Source organism: Macrobrachium nipponense, chromosome 42 (assembly GCF_015104395.2).
Source record: "Macrobrachium nipponense isolate FS-2020 chromosome 42, ASM1510439v2, whole genome shotgun sequence".
Classification (NCBI taxonomy): Eukaryota; Metazoa; Arthropoda; class Malacostraca; order Decapoda; family Palaemonidae; genus Macrobrachium; species Macrobrachium nipponense.
In genome coordinates this window covers 33343079-33358069 of record NC_061103.1, presented here as the reverse complement: position 1 = coordinate 33358069, position 14991 = coordinate 33343079, and the positions used below count along the sequence as shown (strand labels likewise).

The following is a 14991-nucleotide window of genomic DNA, read 5'->3' as shown; positions in this document are numbered from 1 at the left end:
CTTAATAGTCGGTACCCGAGAGATGCGACTTTTGTCTAAGAAACAGAAGGGAAATCTGCAATTTCGGTCAACAGAGGTACTGGAAGAGGACAGCTTCTTCGACCTACACCAGTTTCTGAAAACTTCCCACTTCGATTGGTACACTCGCCTAGTAGATGATCTGCGGGCTCTAGCAATTGCGTTTGCTGCCTGGCTGAGAAAACCCTCTCGCTCTGACAAGTCTTTCGATAGTCGAAAGGCAGTCAGAGCAAGAGCGGGTAGATTTTGATTGGTACCTCTCGAAGTGGGGTTGTTTGAGCAGATCTATTCTGTTTGGAAGAGATCTGGGGAAGTCCACTGTCCATTCCATCACCTCTGTGAACCAAATTTGAGCTGGCCAATACGGAGCGATCAGAGTCATCTTGGTTCCTCGGATGCCACGAATTTTCTGACTACTTCCCCCAGTATCTTGAACGGGGGAAAAGCGTAAACGTCTATCCCTGACCAGTCCAGGAGAAAGGCGTCTGTTGCATAAGCCCGGGGATCCTCCACCAGGGCACAAAATGTTTCTATCCTTTTGGAGAGGAATGTGGCGAAAAGATCTATTTGAGGCTTCCCCCAAAACCCAAAAGGAGCCAAAGGCTCTGACAGACTTCTGAGTGGAGTGTCCATTCTGTGGGAAGGACCTGGAAATCTCCTGCTCAATCTGTCCGCTCTCACATTCCTCTCCCTTGAACAAACCTTGTTAGAAAGAACTACCTTCCTTTGGTTCGCACCAAATCAATAGATCCCTTGCCAGCTCGTACAGAGCAAAAGAGTGCGTCCCTCCTTGCTTCTTGACATAAGCCAGAGCTGTCGTATTGTCTGAAATTTTATCTGCACGACTTTTGCCTCTGACTAAGTGTTCGAAGCTCTTTAGCGCCAGGTGAATTGCTAAGAGCTCTTTGCAATTTATGTGCCATGACACCTGTTCTGCCGACCAGGTGCCTGACACTTCTTTGGATCCCAATGTTGCACCCCAGCCCGCCTCCGAGGCGTCTGAAAACAATGTCAGGCTTGGGTTCCGTACTTGCAGGGACACTCCTTTGTTTTCCCTTAATGGAATCAACCACCACTTCAAATGATGTTTTATTTCTTCCGAGATTGGAAACGTGTCCGAGAGCTGACCTGTCTTCCAACTCCAACTTCTTCTTAGGAAGAACTGAAGCGGTCGAAGATGTAATCTTCCTAGGAGAAAGAACTGTTCGAGCGAGGAAAGGGTTCCCAGAAGGCTCAGCCATTCCCTCGCTGAAGTGCGCTCTTTCCCTAGAAAGTTCGATACTGTGGCACAGCCTTTCTTTATTCTCTCTTGAGATGGAAAAACTCGAAAACCCCGAGAATCCATCTGAATCCCCAGATAAACCACGTTCTGGCTGGGGATCATCTGAGACTTCTCGAGGTTCACGATCAATCCCAAAGATTTTGTCAATTCCAGTGTTATTAACAGTCCAAACCAAACACTGCTTTTGAGACCTGGCTCTGATGAGCCAGTCGTCCAGGTACAGGGAGACATTTATCCCTTTCAAATGTAAGTGCCTTGCTACATTTCATCACGTCTGTGAAGACTTGAGGAGCCGTGGACAGGCCGAAACACAGGGCCCTGAACTGATAATTTCTTCCTTCGAACATAAATCGAAGGTACTTCCTCGACGAATGGTGGATCGGGATGTGGAAGTATGCGTCCTGAAGGTCTAGGGACACCATCCAATCCCCTTGCCGCAGTGCTGCAAGGACTGAAGCAGACGTTTCCATGCTGAACTTCTGTTGTTCAACAAATTTGTTCAGCGCACTTACGTCCAGAACCGGTCTCCATCCCCCCGAGGCTTTTGCTACAAGAAACAAGCGATTGTAAAACCCCGGGGAGTTGCAATCCAGCACTAGCTCTATTGCTCTTTTGTCCCACATCTGTTCCACCATCTGACGAAGAGTATCCATCAGAACAGGGTCCCTGTATCTGGCGGACAATTCCCTCGGTGATGTTGTCAAGGGAGGAATGTCCTTGAATGGGATGCGATACCCCTTCTTGATAATCGACAACGTCCAAGGATTCGCTCCTATGTCTTTCCCAGGCTTTCGCAAAAAGAATGTAACCTGGCTCCTACGGTGGGTGGTCTGGAGGACAGAATTCTCACTTCCCTTTCTTAAAGGGACGGAAGGAAGACCTGCCCCTCTTTTTCGGTTGACTTCCTTCTGGCGATCGATCTAGTTGGAAGACCTCCTCGAAAGGGCTGCTGCTGAGTTGGGCGAGCCACTTTCTTTTCCTCACTAGCCACAGGCCTATTCTTCCTTGAGGATTGTCTAAGGAGATCCTGGGTGGCCTTTTCCGTCAGAGAATGCGCGATGTCCTTCACCAACTGCGAGGGAAAAAGGTGTTCAGAGAGAGGCGCAAACAATAAGGCGGCTCTCTGCGAAGGAGAGACGGCCTTCGTGAGGAAAGCACTGTGCACCGCCCTTTTCTTTAAAACTCCTGCACCAAAGAGGGAGCATACCTCAGCCGATCCATCCTGAACAGCCTTATCAATGCAGGCGAGGATGCAATTTAGGGTTTCTGGGTCGAGTTGTTCCTTTTCCTGAGATTTCTTGGCCAGAACCCCAAGGGACCAATCTAAGAAGTTAAAAACTTCTAAAGTGTGAAAAAGTCCCTTGAGGAGGTGGTCCGTTTCCGAAAGCCCCCATGTTACCTTCGCTGCATTCAAGGCGTGTCTTCTCGACGAATCCACCAAACTCGAGAAGTCTGATTCAGCTGAAACGGACAGAGACAATCCCATATCCTCTCCCGTTTCGTACCAAATGCCTCTCCTCCCTGTAAGTTTAGCGGGAGGCATACAAAAGACCGTCCTTCCTAACTCCTTCTTCTTCTTGAACCAGGAGTCAAGAGATTGTAGAGCCCTCCTCATAGATATAGCAGGCTTCATTTTAAGGAAAGAGGAAGACTTGTGTGTTTTCGTGCTCGAAAACTGAGAGCGTGGAGAAGGGGGAGCAGCTGGCGTCAAAGAGTCTCCATATTCCTCCAATAGAAGGGACGAAAGAACTTTATAATTAGAAGATCCTTCCTTCATTTCGTCCTCCGAGGCATCTTCTGGGTTGATAGGCTCGGAAGGAGAAGGCTCTCTTCTTTCTTCTGACTCTTCTCTTACTCTCTTACGAGTGTCAGGCTCTTCATACGAGGAATGCGCCTGGTGTACAGCAGGAGTATCTCGCCTGGGAGGAGTAACGTTTTTGGAATACTCCTGGCGCTTGGCAGGTCGCCAGAGCGCCTCGAATACTCCTGGCTTCTAGTAGGCGCCTTTTGTTCAGAATACTCCTGGCGCGTGGTAGGAGTATTAAGTTCAGAATACTCCTGGCGCCTGGGAGGAGTATAAGCTTCGGAATACTCCTGGCGCCTGGGAGGAGTATTAAGTCCAGAGTACTCCTGGCGCCTGGGAGGAGTATAAGCTTCGGAATACTCCTGGCGCCTGGGAGGAGTATTCAGTTCAGAATACTCCTGGCGCCTGGGAGGAGTATCTAGGTCCGACGACTCCTGGCGCCTGGTAGGAGCACGTCGTTCCAAACACTCCTGATCCTTAGAATGCGTCTGATGTTTAGTATGAGTATTGATTCCGGTAGGCGCTTTCCGTCTCACAAGCGCTCTACTCCTAACAGGATCTTCCTCTTCAGCTAACTCTTGGCGCTTGATTGAAGATCTTGAATGTTGTACTGGCTCGTTGCGCCTACTCGGAGCCTGGCTTCTGGTTGGCGCCCTACTCTTGACAGGAGTAACTTCCTTTCTTACTTCTCTCCTGTCTAGCGCACCGCTCCCCCCAGAGATGGCCGCCTGTGCGACAACTCCCCTGAAGGATGCGTCGCGCCCGACAGGAGAAAGGTATTTAGATCTTTTAATAGGAAGCCTATCATCCTTCTTACGAGTAGGCTCCTTATAACGAGTTCCTACTAACAAGGCTAATTGCTCTTGCATATTCTTCAAAATTTTCCTGGTTGAGGAATCTTCCGAATTAGGAGAGGGAGATCTGGAAGGCGCTCTAGGATCCCTTCCAGACCCAGAGTCTGAATGTATTCTCGCCTTCTTTATTACCGAAGGCGCTCCTCCTTCCGAGAAGCGCTCGGGACTCGAATTGAGCTCATGCTCTTTCATACTCCTCTTCAAAGGACGGGAAAGATTCGACTCCTTCCATCCTCTTCTCGGAGAAGGCGAACTAGACGACGAAAAGCACTCTCGAAGGACGCTTTTCCTATAGCGGTCCTTGGCAGTCGATACGATCGATTCTGCCGAAGGGACGCCTGATCGTTGGGGATTCTCCACAACCCCCGTACGGCTTTCGACTTTCCTTCTCCTCCGGGCCAGGGAGCTTGGAAGAGGTCTAGGCCTGGGAGCGTCGCAGAGACGACCAGACGCCCCCTCCACTACACTGGGGACACTAAACATCACTACCACATTCACTTTCCTTACCTTCCAATGCTGCGACTTTTTCCTGCATTTTCTGAAGGGAAGCTCTAAGTTCTGCTATTTCCGAAGCAGAACTAGAGGGATTAGCAATTTGTGAACGGGCTGAACAGAAATGGTCATGATTATCATAGGAAGAAGCTACAGAGCTAGATAGTAAATCATGAGAGGCAGACATTCTGCGGGTTTTATAAGCCGCCTTCCTCTCTCTATCTTTCTCTAACTTCTTCAAGTAAGAAGTTAGATTCTTCCACTCTTGTGCACTCAGTTTCTCACACTCGTTACACGTATTCTCAATCGAACATTCAACCATTCTACACCCCCTACAAATAGTGTGAGGATCTACCGAAGCTTTCGGAATCCTCACCTTACAGCCCTCATTCACACACACTCTGAAACTAACACTAGAATCAGACATATTCACAAATTCCAAAAACCAAGTCCAAAAACAGTCCACGATAGCGAATGCCAAACAACGATCCAAGTACGTCACCAAATATCAGCGAGAGATGATCAAAAGCTTTGCGAAAAAACGAATTCTAGTCAGAGGAAGTAACAATCAATGTTATACAGCCGGCGACAGAGAGAATCTGATTAGAAAACGGGAATAGTTCCTAGTCCTGCCACCCAGAGCAGGGCGGTAGATCACCTGACCTACCTGTAGCGAGTGCCGCGAAATTTGAAATTCTGTCGGGAACGACGGAGTCTATAGCTATGTATATATCTGACAGGTAAGTTGAATGTATGAAACTATTGGTTTCCCCCACTGGGTGCTGGTATCATGCCATGGTTTATAAACTATGGGAAAATAGAGGACCCTCCATTCTCATAAACCACTCTTGTTCCTTGAATCTGGATCTACCATCGCCCCTCCCTTCCCTATTACCGAGAGGGGTGTGTTGCTACTGAAAAGTATCCTATACTCTAACATAACTTTACAGTATGGCTGACCACCTCACCTGCATCTAGTCCGTTCCAGCTTATGATGGTACTCTCCTTCATACTGCCCGTAGGTAAAGGAGTAGAAAGAAAGTAGTAAAGAAAAAAGACCAGTCATCCCATTCATTCTACTTTCATACCTTCATCTCAGACTAGACACAAACTGACCCGCCAGGAGTACTGGATGAGCTATACTACTTGCTGGGCTGCCACCACTGGACCCAAGGAAAAGGTATCCAAGGATCTATGGGCAACGTCTTTTAAATAAAAGAAAGTGAAAGTAGTTTGGCGTTTCCAAACACCAGCTTTCAGAATTCTCTCCACAGACATATTCTTCTTGAATGCCAAAGAAGCACTCAAGCCTCTGATGTCATGAGCCCTAGCCCTCTCCTGGCTATCTGACCCCCTGTCTTCTGTCATGTAGGCATTCCTGATCGTTTCTCTTACCCAAAACGATATTGTATTCCTGGACACTTCCTCTTTGTTCCATCCTGTACTTACGAACAACCTCCTGCACCCCGGCCTGAGGTGCCTTGTCCTCCTTAAGTACTCTCTTATTACCCTGACGGGACACAGAAGCATCTCATCTTTGTCATTGTCTACAAAATCTGCCAGAGAGAAGGTATGGAAAATGAGTCAAATCTGCCGTCCACTATTGATGGGTTTTGAGTTTTTGCCACGAATTCTGGCACAAACTCGAATACCATTGACTTCCAACCTCTCGAGAGCTTTACGATATATGACAGGCCATGTAGTTCCCCACCCTTTTGGTTGAAGCTAGGGCCAATAAGAAGACTGTCTTCAGGGTCAGGCTCCTATCTGTGGACTGCCTTAGTGGTTCGTAGGGGATTTGTCAGACTACTCAGTACCATGGTCAAATCCCAATCTGGGGCTTTCAGTTCCTTTGGCAAACATGACTGCTCAAAGCTCTTCATCAACATGGCCAACTCCCATGAAGATGAAATGTCCACACCTTCCATGCGTAAGACCGAGGCTAGAGCAGCCCTATACCCCTTCACCGCAGATACAGACATATGCCTTTCTGTCCTGAGATATATCAGAAAGTCTGCTAATTGCTGAATAGTAGTACCGAGTGGCAAGTTCCCTCTACGACACCAATCACAGTATGCTGACCATTTTCCTTGGTATACTGCTGCAGATGACTTTCTGATATTTCCTGCCATCTGCGCTGCTGCTTTTTGCGAAAACCCTCTCGCTCGCAAGAGATACTCGACAGTCTCCACCCGTGAAGTGATAGGGACTACACCGACCGGTGGTACCTCTCCACGTGCGGCTGACATAGCAGGTTGTTCCATGGGGGCAACTCTCTCGGCACGTCTATTAGGAATTCCAAGAGGTCTGGAAACCATTTTGCCTTTGATAATAACGGAGCTACCAGTCATTCTGATGATCTGAGACCACAGTACCCTGTTCAGAACCTGACGGATCAGACAAAATGGAGGAAATGCGTAATGTCCAGATTGTCCCATGGGTGTCGTAGCGCATCTTCTGCTACTGTCTCTACATCCGGGACTACCGAACAATACACCTCCAACTTTTTGTTGTACCTGGTTGCGAATAGGTCTATGATTGGCCTTTCCCACAACAAGAGCATCCTGTCCACTACTTGTTGGTGCAAGGGCCACTCCATTCCCAGGATCTGATCCCTGCGGCTCAACTTGTCGGCCACTATGTTTCTTTTTCCCGGAATATATTTGGCCCTGATGTCTACTACGTTCTCTACAGCCCACTGATGAAGTTGAACTGTCATCACATGTAACTGTTGAGACACAAGACCTCCTTGTTTGCTTATGTAAGGTACTACTGAGGTGTTGTCTGACATCAATACTACTGATTGCCCCTGCACCCTCTCCCTGAATTCCTGTAGTGCTAGAAATGCTGCTTTTAACTCCAGCACGTTTATATGGAGTTTTCTGTCCTCGCCGCTCCATTTTGCTGAAAACCATCAGCTCCTCCATATGTGCTCCCCAACCTTCTATTTATGCATCTGAGAACAGCAAGAGATCCGGGGAGGGTTGCTGAAGGGGAACACCCACTGTCAGATTGTTGTCCTTCACCCACCACAGCAAGTCTTTCCTCACTTCTGCCGACAAGGGAATCTGCTCGTATGGGTGATCTACTATTGGTGACCAGAACTCCTTCATCCTCCATTGTAGAGACCGAAGGTGTAGCCTTCCTTGTGGTACTAGTTTCTCCAAGGAAGTTAGAACTCCCAGTACTACCTGCCATTGTTTTGCTGGCTGTGTTTTTCCAGAAAGGCATTCACCACTTGTTTGCATTTCTCTACTCTCTGGTCTGTCGGGAATACTTTGGCTTTTATTGTGTCTATAACCATTCCCAGATACACCAACCGTTGACTTGGATCCAATTGCGACTTCTCCTGATTTATCACAATACCTAAGCTGTGACAAAACTGTAGAAGGGTCACCCTGTCCCTGAGTAATTTTTCTCTGGACTTAGCTATCACCAGCCAATCGTCTAGATATCTTATTAGCCTGTATCCTGCAACGCTTGACTGGTACACGCCGTGACGTCATCGAACTTAGCGATGACGCCGAGCTAGAGGAAAAAGACGAAGAAGAAGACGAATCACGCCTTTTCTTTTTGTCTTTCTTATTAATTTTCTTCTTGTAAAAACTTCGAGATGTTGTCAATCCGAAGCACAGAACTTTGAACTTGAAAACTTTCTCTGCATGACTGAAGCGGAGAAATTTCCTGGAAGACTGATGGACTGGGATCTGAAAGTATGCGTCCTTCAAGTCAATTGTCAGCATAAAGTCCTTGATCCTGACTGCTTGTAGAACCGTCTTTGGAGTTTCCATTTTGAATCAGGTTTTTCTTAAAAACAGATTCAATGTTGACAGGTCTATTACTGTCCTCCAGTCCCAGTTGGCTTTGGGTACAAGGAAAATCCTGCTGTAAAACCCCTTTGATGGAATAGATGCTTGTTCCACAGCCCCTTTTTCCATCATCTTCTTCACTTCCTTTTGCAGAATAAAAGCCTTCTGAGGTTCTTGAGCATAAGCGAGGTGAGGTAATGGCTGTTCTGTTAGGTGTGGGGATACTTCGACCAGAATTAAATACCCGACCCTGAGAACATCCACCACCCACTGCTCTGCTCCCAGTTCTTGCTACACCTTCCAGTGATTCGCCAGGCAACCCCCCACTGGTGTGGCTGAGTGATGAGAGGTGCCTATCCTATCGTCTTGAGCCCCTTCCTCTTCCCCTAATTCCCCTTCCTCTGTTATTTCTATTGTGATATACCTTCTTCCGAGGTATTTGCTGCTGTCTTACCTCCATAGGGTTAGCATGACTGCTAGATGTTTTTCTAACTGCCTGCTGTACCAATCTATAGTTAGTGTCCATCCTTCTTCTATCTATAGCCTCTTCTAGTATGGCTTCTGGCAACAGCAATTGCAACTCTAAAGATATTCCCATTCCTCATTGCTAGCAGGGAATCCAAATCCACAGTGCAGCTTAGTCTAGCCAAAGCTGCATCCCTCCTCATTAACAGGAATTTTTGCCTAAACACTGTCACTTAAATTTGTCAAGTACGCAATTGCTTTGGCACCTGATTGTAGTAATCTAATGAACATTGATTCATGCACTACCTTCCTCGTCACTTCTGAGGATGCAATCTTCGCCACTGCTGTTGACCAAAGATCCAGCCAAGAAGCAGTCTGAAAGACAGAAGAAGCTGTTGCTTCCAATGTAGCAGCCTCTTGGCAAGTCATCAAAGGGCATTCCATTTTCACTTGATCTAAGGTTAATCCAGGCCTTAACCTTACCATATTTGGGTTAATTTGTCTAGATAGCAAAGGAACCGTCAGTGTCGTATAATATTTTCTATGTTTCATCATCGGAGGAGGGATAAACTTAAACGATCTATTTGATCTTAAGGAATATCCCTTCCCGCAATCCGTGCATTTACGTGTTGTAAAACGGACTCCGCATGATTTGAACAAGGCAATTCATACGACACCTTGGTATCCTTTTTCAACCCAAACGCAAGGTCAATCCCCGGAAGAAGCATACTGGCAGGTGTTTCCGTTCTCTCCGAAAGGTTATTGAATTGGCGAATCAAATCAATCACCTCTGCATACGAAGCCAGAAACTCTTGGTTTTCTCCTTCCTCCGGTTCTAACGTGCTGTGCTCAGCCACAGGAAACGCTATCTCACTCCAATCCCCTGACAAACGTCCGGGTGCTTTGTGGCCGTCTACCCCTACGGCCGCGGCTGCTTTGATCTCTGATGACCGCCGATGGCTCGTCCCGAACAGTCAGCAGGAGAACGATACGGCCTCACTCCTTCTCTGCTCGCGGATCTAGAGCGAGAATCTTGCATATACCTCCAAGATGAAGGCTCTCTCGAAACCGAGCTCGTCTCCAATGACCGTCTGAGAATTCGGCCTTGATCCTTCATCTAGGCGGACAACGCCTTCCACCAACGTATCAGACGAGGTTGCCAACTCGCTGTTCTTCGTTCTTTTAATAGGAGCCTTATCATCTTTTCTCTGTATTTTAAACGGTCTTACAGGCAAAACCGGTATCTGTGCTCTATCCTTTTCTGCACTTTTCGCCCCCAACATCGATTTCGCCAACGACACTGTAGTTTTTCTTTGACTCTTTGTAGTCTCTACTGGCAACTCCGCGTCGGCCATTGACTCATTTGCTCGTTCAGACTCTTGTAAACGGCTTTGTCTGCTAGCTTTGAGCTTACCAGCCACTGTCTTCTTGCCTTTCTTGCTGACTGGGATGTGACAGTCCTGGCCCAAAAATGAAGAAGAATTCACTCTTCACCTCTTGGCCCGAGGATCAGTCGCGAAATCCTGTATCCTGCAACGCTTGACTGGTACACGCCGTGACGTCATCGAACTTAGCGATGACGCCGAGCTAGAGGAAAAAGACGAAGAAGAAGACGAATCACGCCTTTTCTTTTTGTCTTTCTTATTAATTTTCTTCTCTAGATCCTGTAATTTCTTCATTACAGTGTGTACTACCGAATCAGAAAGTGTATTTGAGTCCGGATGCAGCGAGGTAGACTGAGAAGCAGTAGGCTGTGACGTCATCGCGTCTGCCATGTCGGTGTGTGACGTTGGTTGTGACGTCACCAATCTTGTAGGGAGAGACTGTGTGGCTGCTGCTGGCATCCCTGCATTTGCAGCAAAATTACCCCCAATATTCTGCATCACCGTCAACACTGAAGTTGTTGGCGTAGCCGCAGCATTATTTCACATAAAGTGCAAGCCTGGGGGATGAGGAATATTCAGTGCTGCCGGACTCTGCTGGAATCATGACGCCATATAATGCGACAGCAAACCTTCCAAGGTTGGTACGACTGGTAGGCCTAGCGCCGCCCACGTACCTTCCATCCTGTTCGAGTCGGGAGCAGGCACCTGGAACAAAGAAGGCTACTCTCCCCCACATCCCTGCTGGGAACAATGGAGCGTAAATATTATGCATCAAATTACCCAAAACCCCTCCTGGAGCTTTTGATAACGAACCACTAGGAGAAACCGAAGGGGTATGGGACAAATCAAAGGCAGGTGGCGAAACATATGGAGCATTCTGGTGTACTGCCAATACAAAAGATGGCCTTGACTCCTTTCTTTTGTACTGGCCTTTCTCATAAAACTTCCTCCACTGTTCCACCGACCAACCACAACAAACAGAACAAACTGACCAACCACAACAAACAGAACAAGGATTAGTAATTTTACATACATTTTCTTTGCACCTACTACACGTTGGATGAGGATCCGTTGACACCGAAGTTAGGAATCTTGAACACGGAAAACCACTGACTCCAGGGCATTTCCTTTGTCTTGTCTTCGAAACGGAAGAAGATCCCGACGGCAACGCAAAAAAACTCCATCTCACCACTTACACACTCTTACAGCTCACACCCACTGGGCACACTCAGAGAAAGAGAATTAATAAGAAAAATGAAAGTGAAATGGATAAAAACGGGCAAACTAAAACCGGCTTTAAACAGATAAGACAGAGAACACGTCCTATCTTGAAGGCAGTAGAAAGATAACTGGCAGGTCACACGACACCGAGGGCATTCTGGGTATACATGGCCCATTACCTGGTATAGATGCCAATAGTCCCTGGATCGCACAAGTGTAATTTTAATTCTACAGGTTTCCAGCTTGGCGCTAGTAAATCCTAATGTTAAGACCGAAAGTTTGTTTTGTATATGAACAAACTCATTTTACCTCCTCAATTCTCAAAACAAAGAGTTTTCTAAATGTCTTTTAGAAAGACTGTGCACGAGCAGAATTTGTATGTTACTTACCCGATGTCCACAAGAGGTTGCTTATCCCTCCCACGCCTATAGCACAAAAACATTTCGGGAGAACGCAAGGCTCCATGATTGAGATTGGCTACCAGACCTGATGGTGTAAGTTCTATACAAAAGTATCCTGTAAAGTAAAGATTAGTATTTAAATTTTATTCATAATAAACCCACAATACTGTACTATGCTATGAACTAGTTAAAAATAAAAGATGATACCACAGATGGGACTTGTTTAACTGATCAGTGTTGCAACCTGACATTACAAAACACATATTGAGAACAAGTGATATAAACTCATTTTACTATAAAGAAAAGCACCATTCGGAGAATGTGTCAATTACAGTACTGTATCTGAATTTCTACAGCTACACTAGAAAAACTGGATCATTTACAGATCATTCCTACAGGATCTATCACCTACCATCAGGTGTGACTTCCCCTAGAGAGCGATTAATGACAGTTATGTCAGTTATTGGAGGGAGATTGTGTGTGGACTTTAGGGGTGCACCATCACAAGAAAAGTCCCCAAGTGGCAATGGGTTTTTCGGCAGCCCTGCGACAACAAAATAATCTGCCACTCGCCGCTCCTCCATTCTGAAAGAGAAAGGAACAAGGCATTAAAATGACAATTTGTCCAAAATTGCATTTTTCCTAACTATACAAACCTGAGGTCCTTTTACAATAGGAAGGTACTAGCGGCAGCTGGATAGGTCGTAAGCTTTCGAACAAGGGGTTCGGTAGTTAACTGCTTGTCCGACAGGCGCGCGCGCGCGACTGGGAGGTAAACAAATCACTTTTGCTTTTGGCCCAAGCAAAAACTGCAGAGTGAGGGGTGGCATGAGGTGGGGCTATGTGTAAAAGGACCTCAGGTTTGTATAGTTAGGAAAAATGCAATTTTGGACAAATTGTCATTTGTTCCGACACGGCATACAAACCTTCGGTCCTTTTACAATAGGAAGACTCACTTCTTGGTGGGAGGAATCTGAGTCTTTTGTGAACAGACTGGTGTTCGCCCAACCTTGGAAGTCTCCCTGGTCGTAAGAGCGAGGGAGGGATCCAAGCCTCTTGTCCGATTGATCGGGGAGGGGGGGCGTGGCACCGCAGGATCAATGGTCAGAACCTCTGGACCGAGTTACAAGAGAGAGGCAAGCGTATCTCTTTCGTACCAGCAATGTAAGAACTTGTTCCTGTACAGGAGCAAATATAAAGTCATGGGGTTTGACTCTTGTAGGCATCCACTTCCCCCCCCTTGTAGGAGGAAGTGGTGGATATTCTGCTCCTATCCCTAGTGAAAGGGATAGGATGGGGCTCTGTCATATAGCTCACCTGCATCTCGTCCTCATCCAGCGTAGTGACGACCGTGGCCCTCTGCCCACAGGTAGAGGAGGAGGAAAAAGACGGGAAGAGGGAGCCAGTCACTCACTCATTCACACATCCATCCACACAGTCACACCAGGACTCGATGCTGTTTCAGCCTGCGAGGGTCTGGGTTTGCTACACAACTTGTTGAGCAGCCACCACTGGGTCCCAAGGAAAAGGTATCCAAGGACCTGTGGGCAATATCCCGAAGGTAAGAAGGACGTAAAGGTAGTCTGGTTAGACCATACCCCTGCCTTCAGGACCTGCGGCCACGGAGAAGTTCTTACGAAACGCCAACGAGGGGCCAATACCTCTGACTTCGTGAGCTCTCGGACGGGACGTACGGATGTCGTCACTACCATCAGCCTCATACGCCCTCCTGATGACCTCACGCAGCCAGAATGAAAGAGTGTTCTTGGATACTTCTTTCTTGGGTTACCCCGGTGCTAACGAAGAGGCGTCGACACTCAGGCCTGAGGTGTCGAGTTTTATTCAGATAGCGCCGTAGCGCCCTCACAGGACAAAGCAGCATCTCATCCGCATCATTATCGGTGAAGTCCATTAGGGAGGGAATCGTGAAGGACTCGAACCTGTCGTCAGGGACCGACGGTTTCTGAGTCTTCGCAACGAAGTTCGGGACGAAATCGAGCGTCACAGATCCCCATCCCTGGAGTGTCGTACATCATAGGAAAGACTATGAAGTTCCCCTACTCTCTTCGCCGATGCCAGGGCCAGCAAGAAGAGGGTCTTGAGGGTCAGATCCCCCCTGTCTGACGACTCTCGGAGTGGCTCGAACGGCGTTCGAGTCAAACTCCTAAGGACGAGAGTCACATCCCACGCAGGGGGCCTGAGTTCCCTAGGTGGCAAGACCTTTCGAAGCTCCTCATAAGCAAGGAGATCTCGAACGAGTTCGAGATGTCCAATCCCCTCAGTTTTAGGACGAGAGCCAGGGCAGCTCTGTATCCTTTGACTGTGGGGACTGAGAGGAGCTTCTCTCGGCGAAGAAAAACGAGGAAATCCGCTACCTGCTGAAGAGTGGCTCTGAGAGGAGATAGACCCCGTCTACGACACCAACCACAGAAAGACGGCCCACTTCCCCTGGTACACAGCTGCAGAGGACTGACGGACGTTTTCCAGCCATCTCTGTTGCTGCGCTACGAGAAAAGCCTCTCGTTCGCAAGAGATGGTGGATAACAGCCAGCCGTGAAGACGTAGGGACTGGACTGCTCGGTGGTACCGCTCGACGTGTGGCTGGGCGAGAAGGTTGTGCCAAGGGGGAATCTCTCTCGGTTCTCCTGCGAGAAGAGCCAAGCAGGTCCGGATACCAAATGGCCTGTGGCCATTTGGGAGCCACCAGGATCATCCTGAGATTCGGGGTGACCAGTGCTCGACTGATCACCTTGCGAATCAGGCTGAACGGGGGAAAGGCATAGACGAAGAGGTTGTCCACGGGTGTTGAAGAGCGTCCTCTGCAGCTGCCCATGTCCGGCACGGCCGAGAAGAACACCTGGAGCTTCCTGTTGTGCCGGGTGGCGAACAGATCCACGACTGGTCGCCCCCACAGGTCGAAGAGCCTTTCCGCCACGTCCTGGTGTAGAGACCACTCGGTCCCTATCACCTGATCCCGACGGCTGAGCGTGTCTGACTACATTCCTCTTCCCTGGAATGTAGCGTGCCGACAGCTCTATTGAGTGTGCCTCGGCCCACTCATGCACCTGCCGAGTCAACTGGTACAACGGGAGAGACACTAGGCCCCCCTGTTTGTTGACGTAGGCCACTACCGTGGTGTTGTCGCACATCAAACACCACTGAGTGTCCATCAAGCGGTCCTGGAACTCTTGGAGAGCGAGGAACGCTGCCTTGAGTTCCAGTAACATTGAGTGAAGGTTGCTTGTCGTTCTCGTCCCACA

At 48.1% G+C, this 14991-nt stretch overlaps 2 protein-coding genes across 4 annotated transcripts in view; one reads left to right on the top strand and one right to left on the bottom strand.

Moving 5' to 3' along the window:
• LOC135213068 (C-myc promoter-binding protein-like) overlaps window positions 1–12337 on the bottom strand; it is a 101170-nt gene extending 88833 nt beyond the window's left edge. For 2 of the 3 annotated variants that reach the window (XM_064246917.1, XM_064246918.1), the window contains exons 1-2: window positions 12144–12336; window positions 11720–11846 (exon numbers count right to left, since the gene is read on the bottom strand). In XM_064246917.1, the coding sequence (XP_064102987.1) occupies window positions 11720–11846; window positions 12144–12315 (299 nt within the window). In that variant the 5' untranslated portion in view covers window positions 12316–12336. Of the gene's footprint in view, window positions 1–11719; window positions 11847–12143 lie in introns of all 3 variants that reach the window. The other variant, XM_064246916.1, reaches the window with a different exon arrangement.
• The window catches only part of LOC135213323 (DENN domain-containing protein Crag-like), a 248453-nt gene that overhangs the window by 144018 nt on the left and 89444 nt on the right, over window positions 1–14991 (top strand). The gene's annotated exons all lie outside the window — the stretch shown is intronic.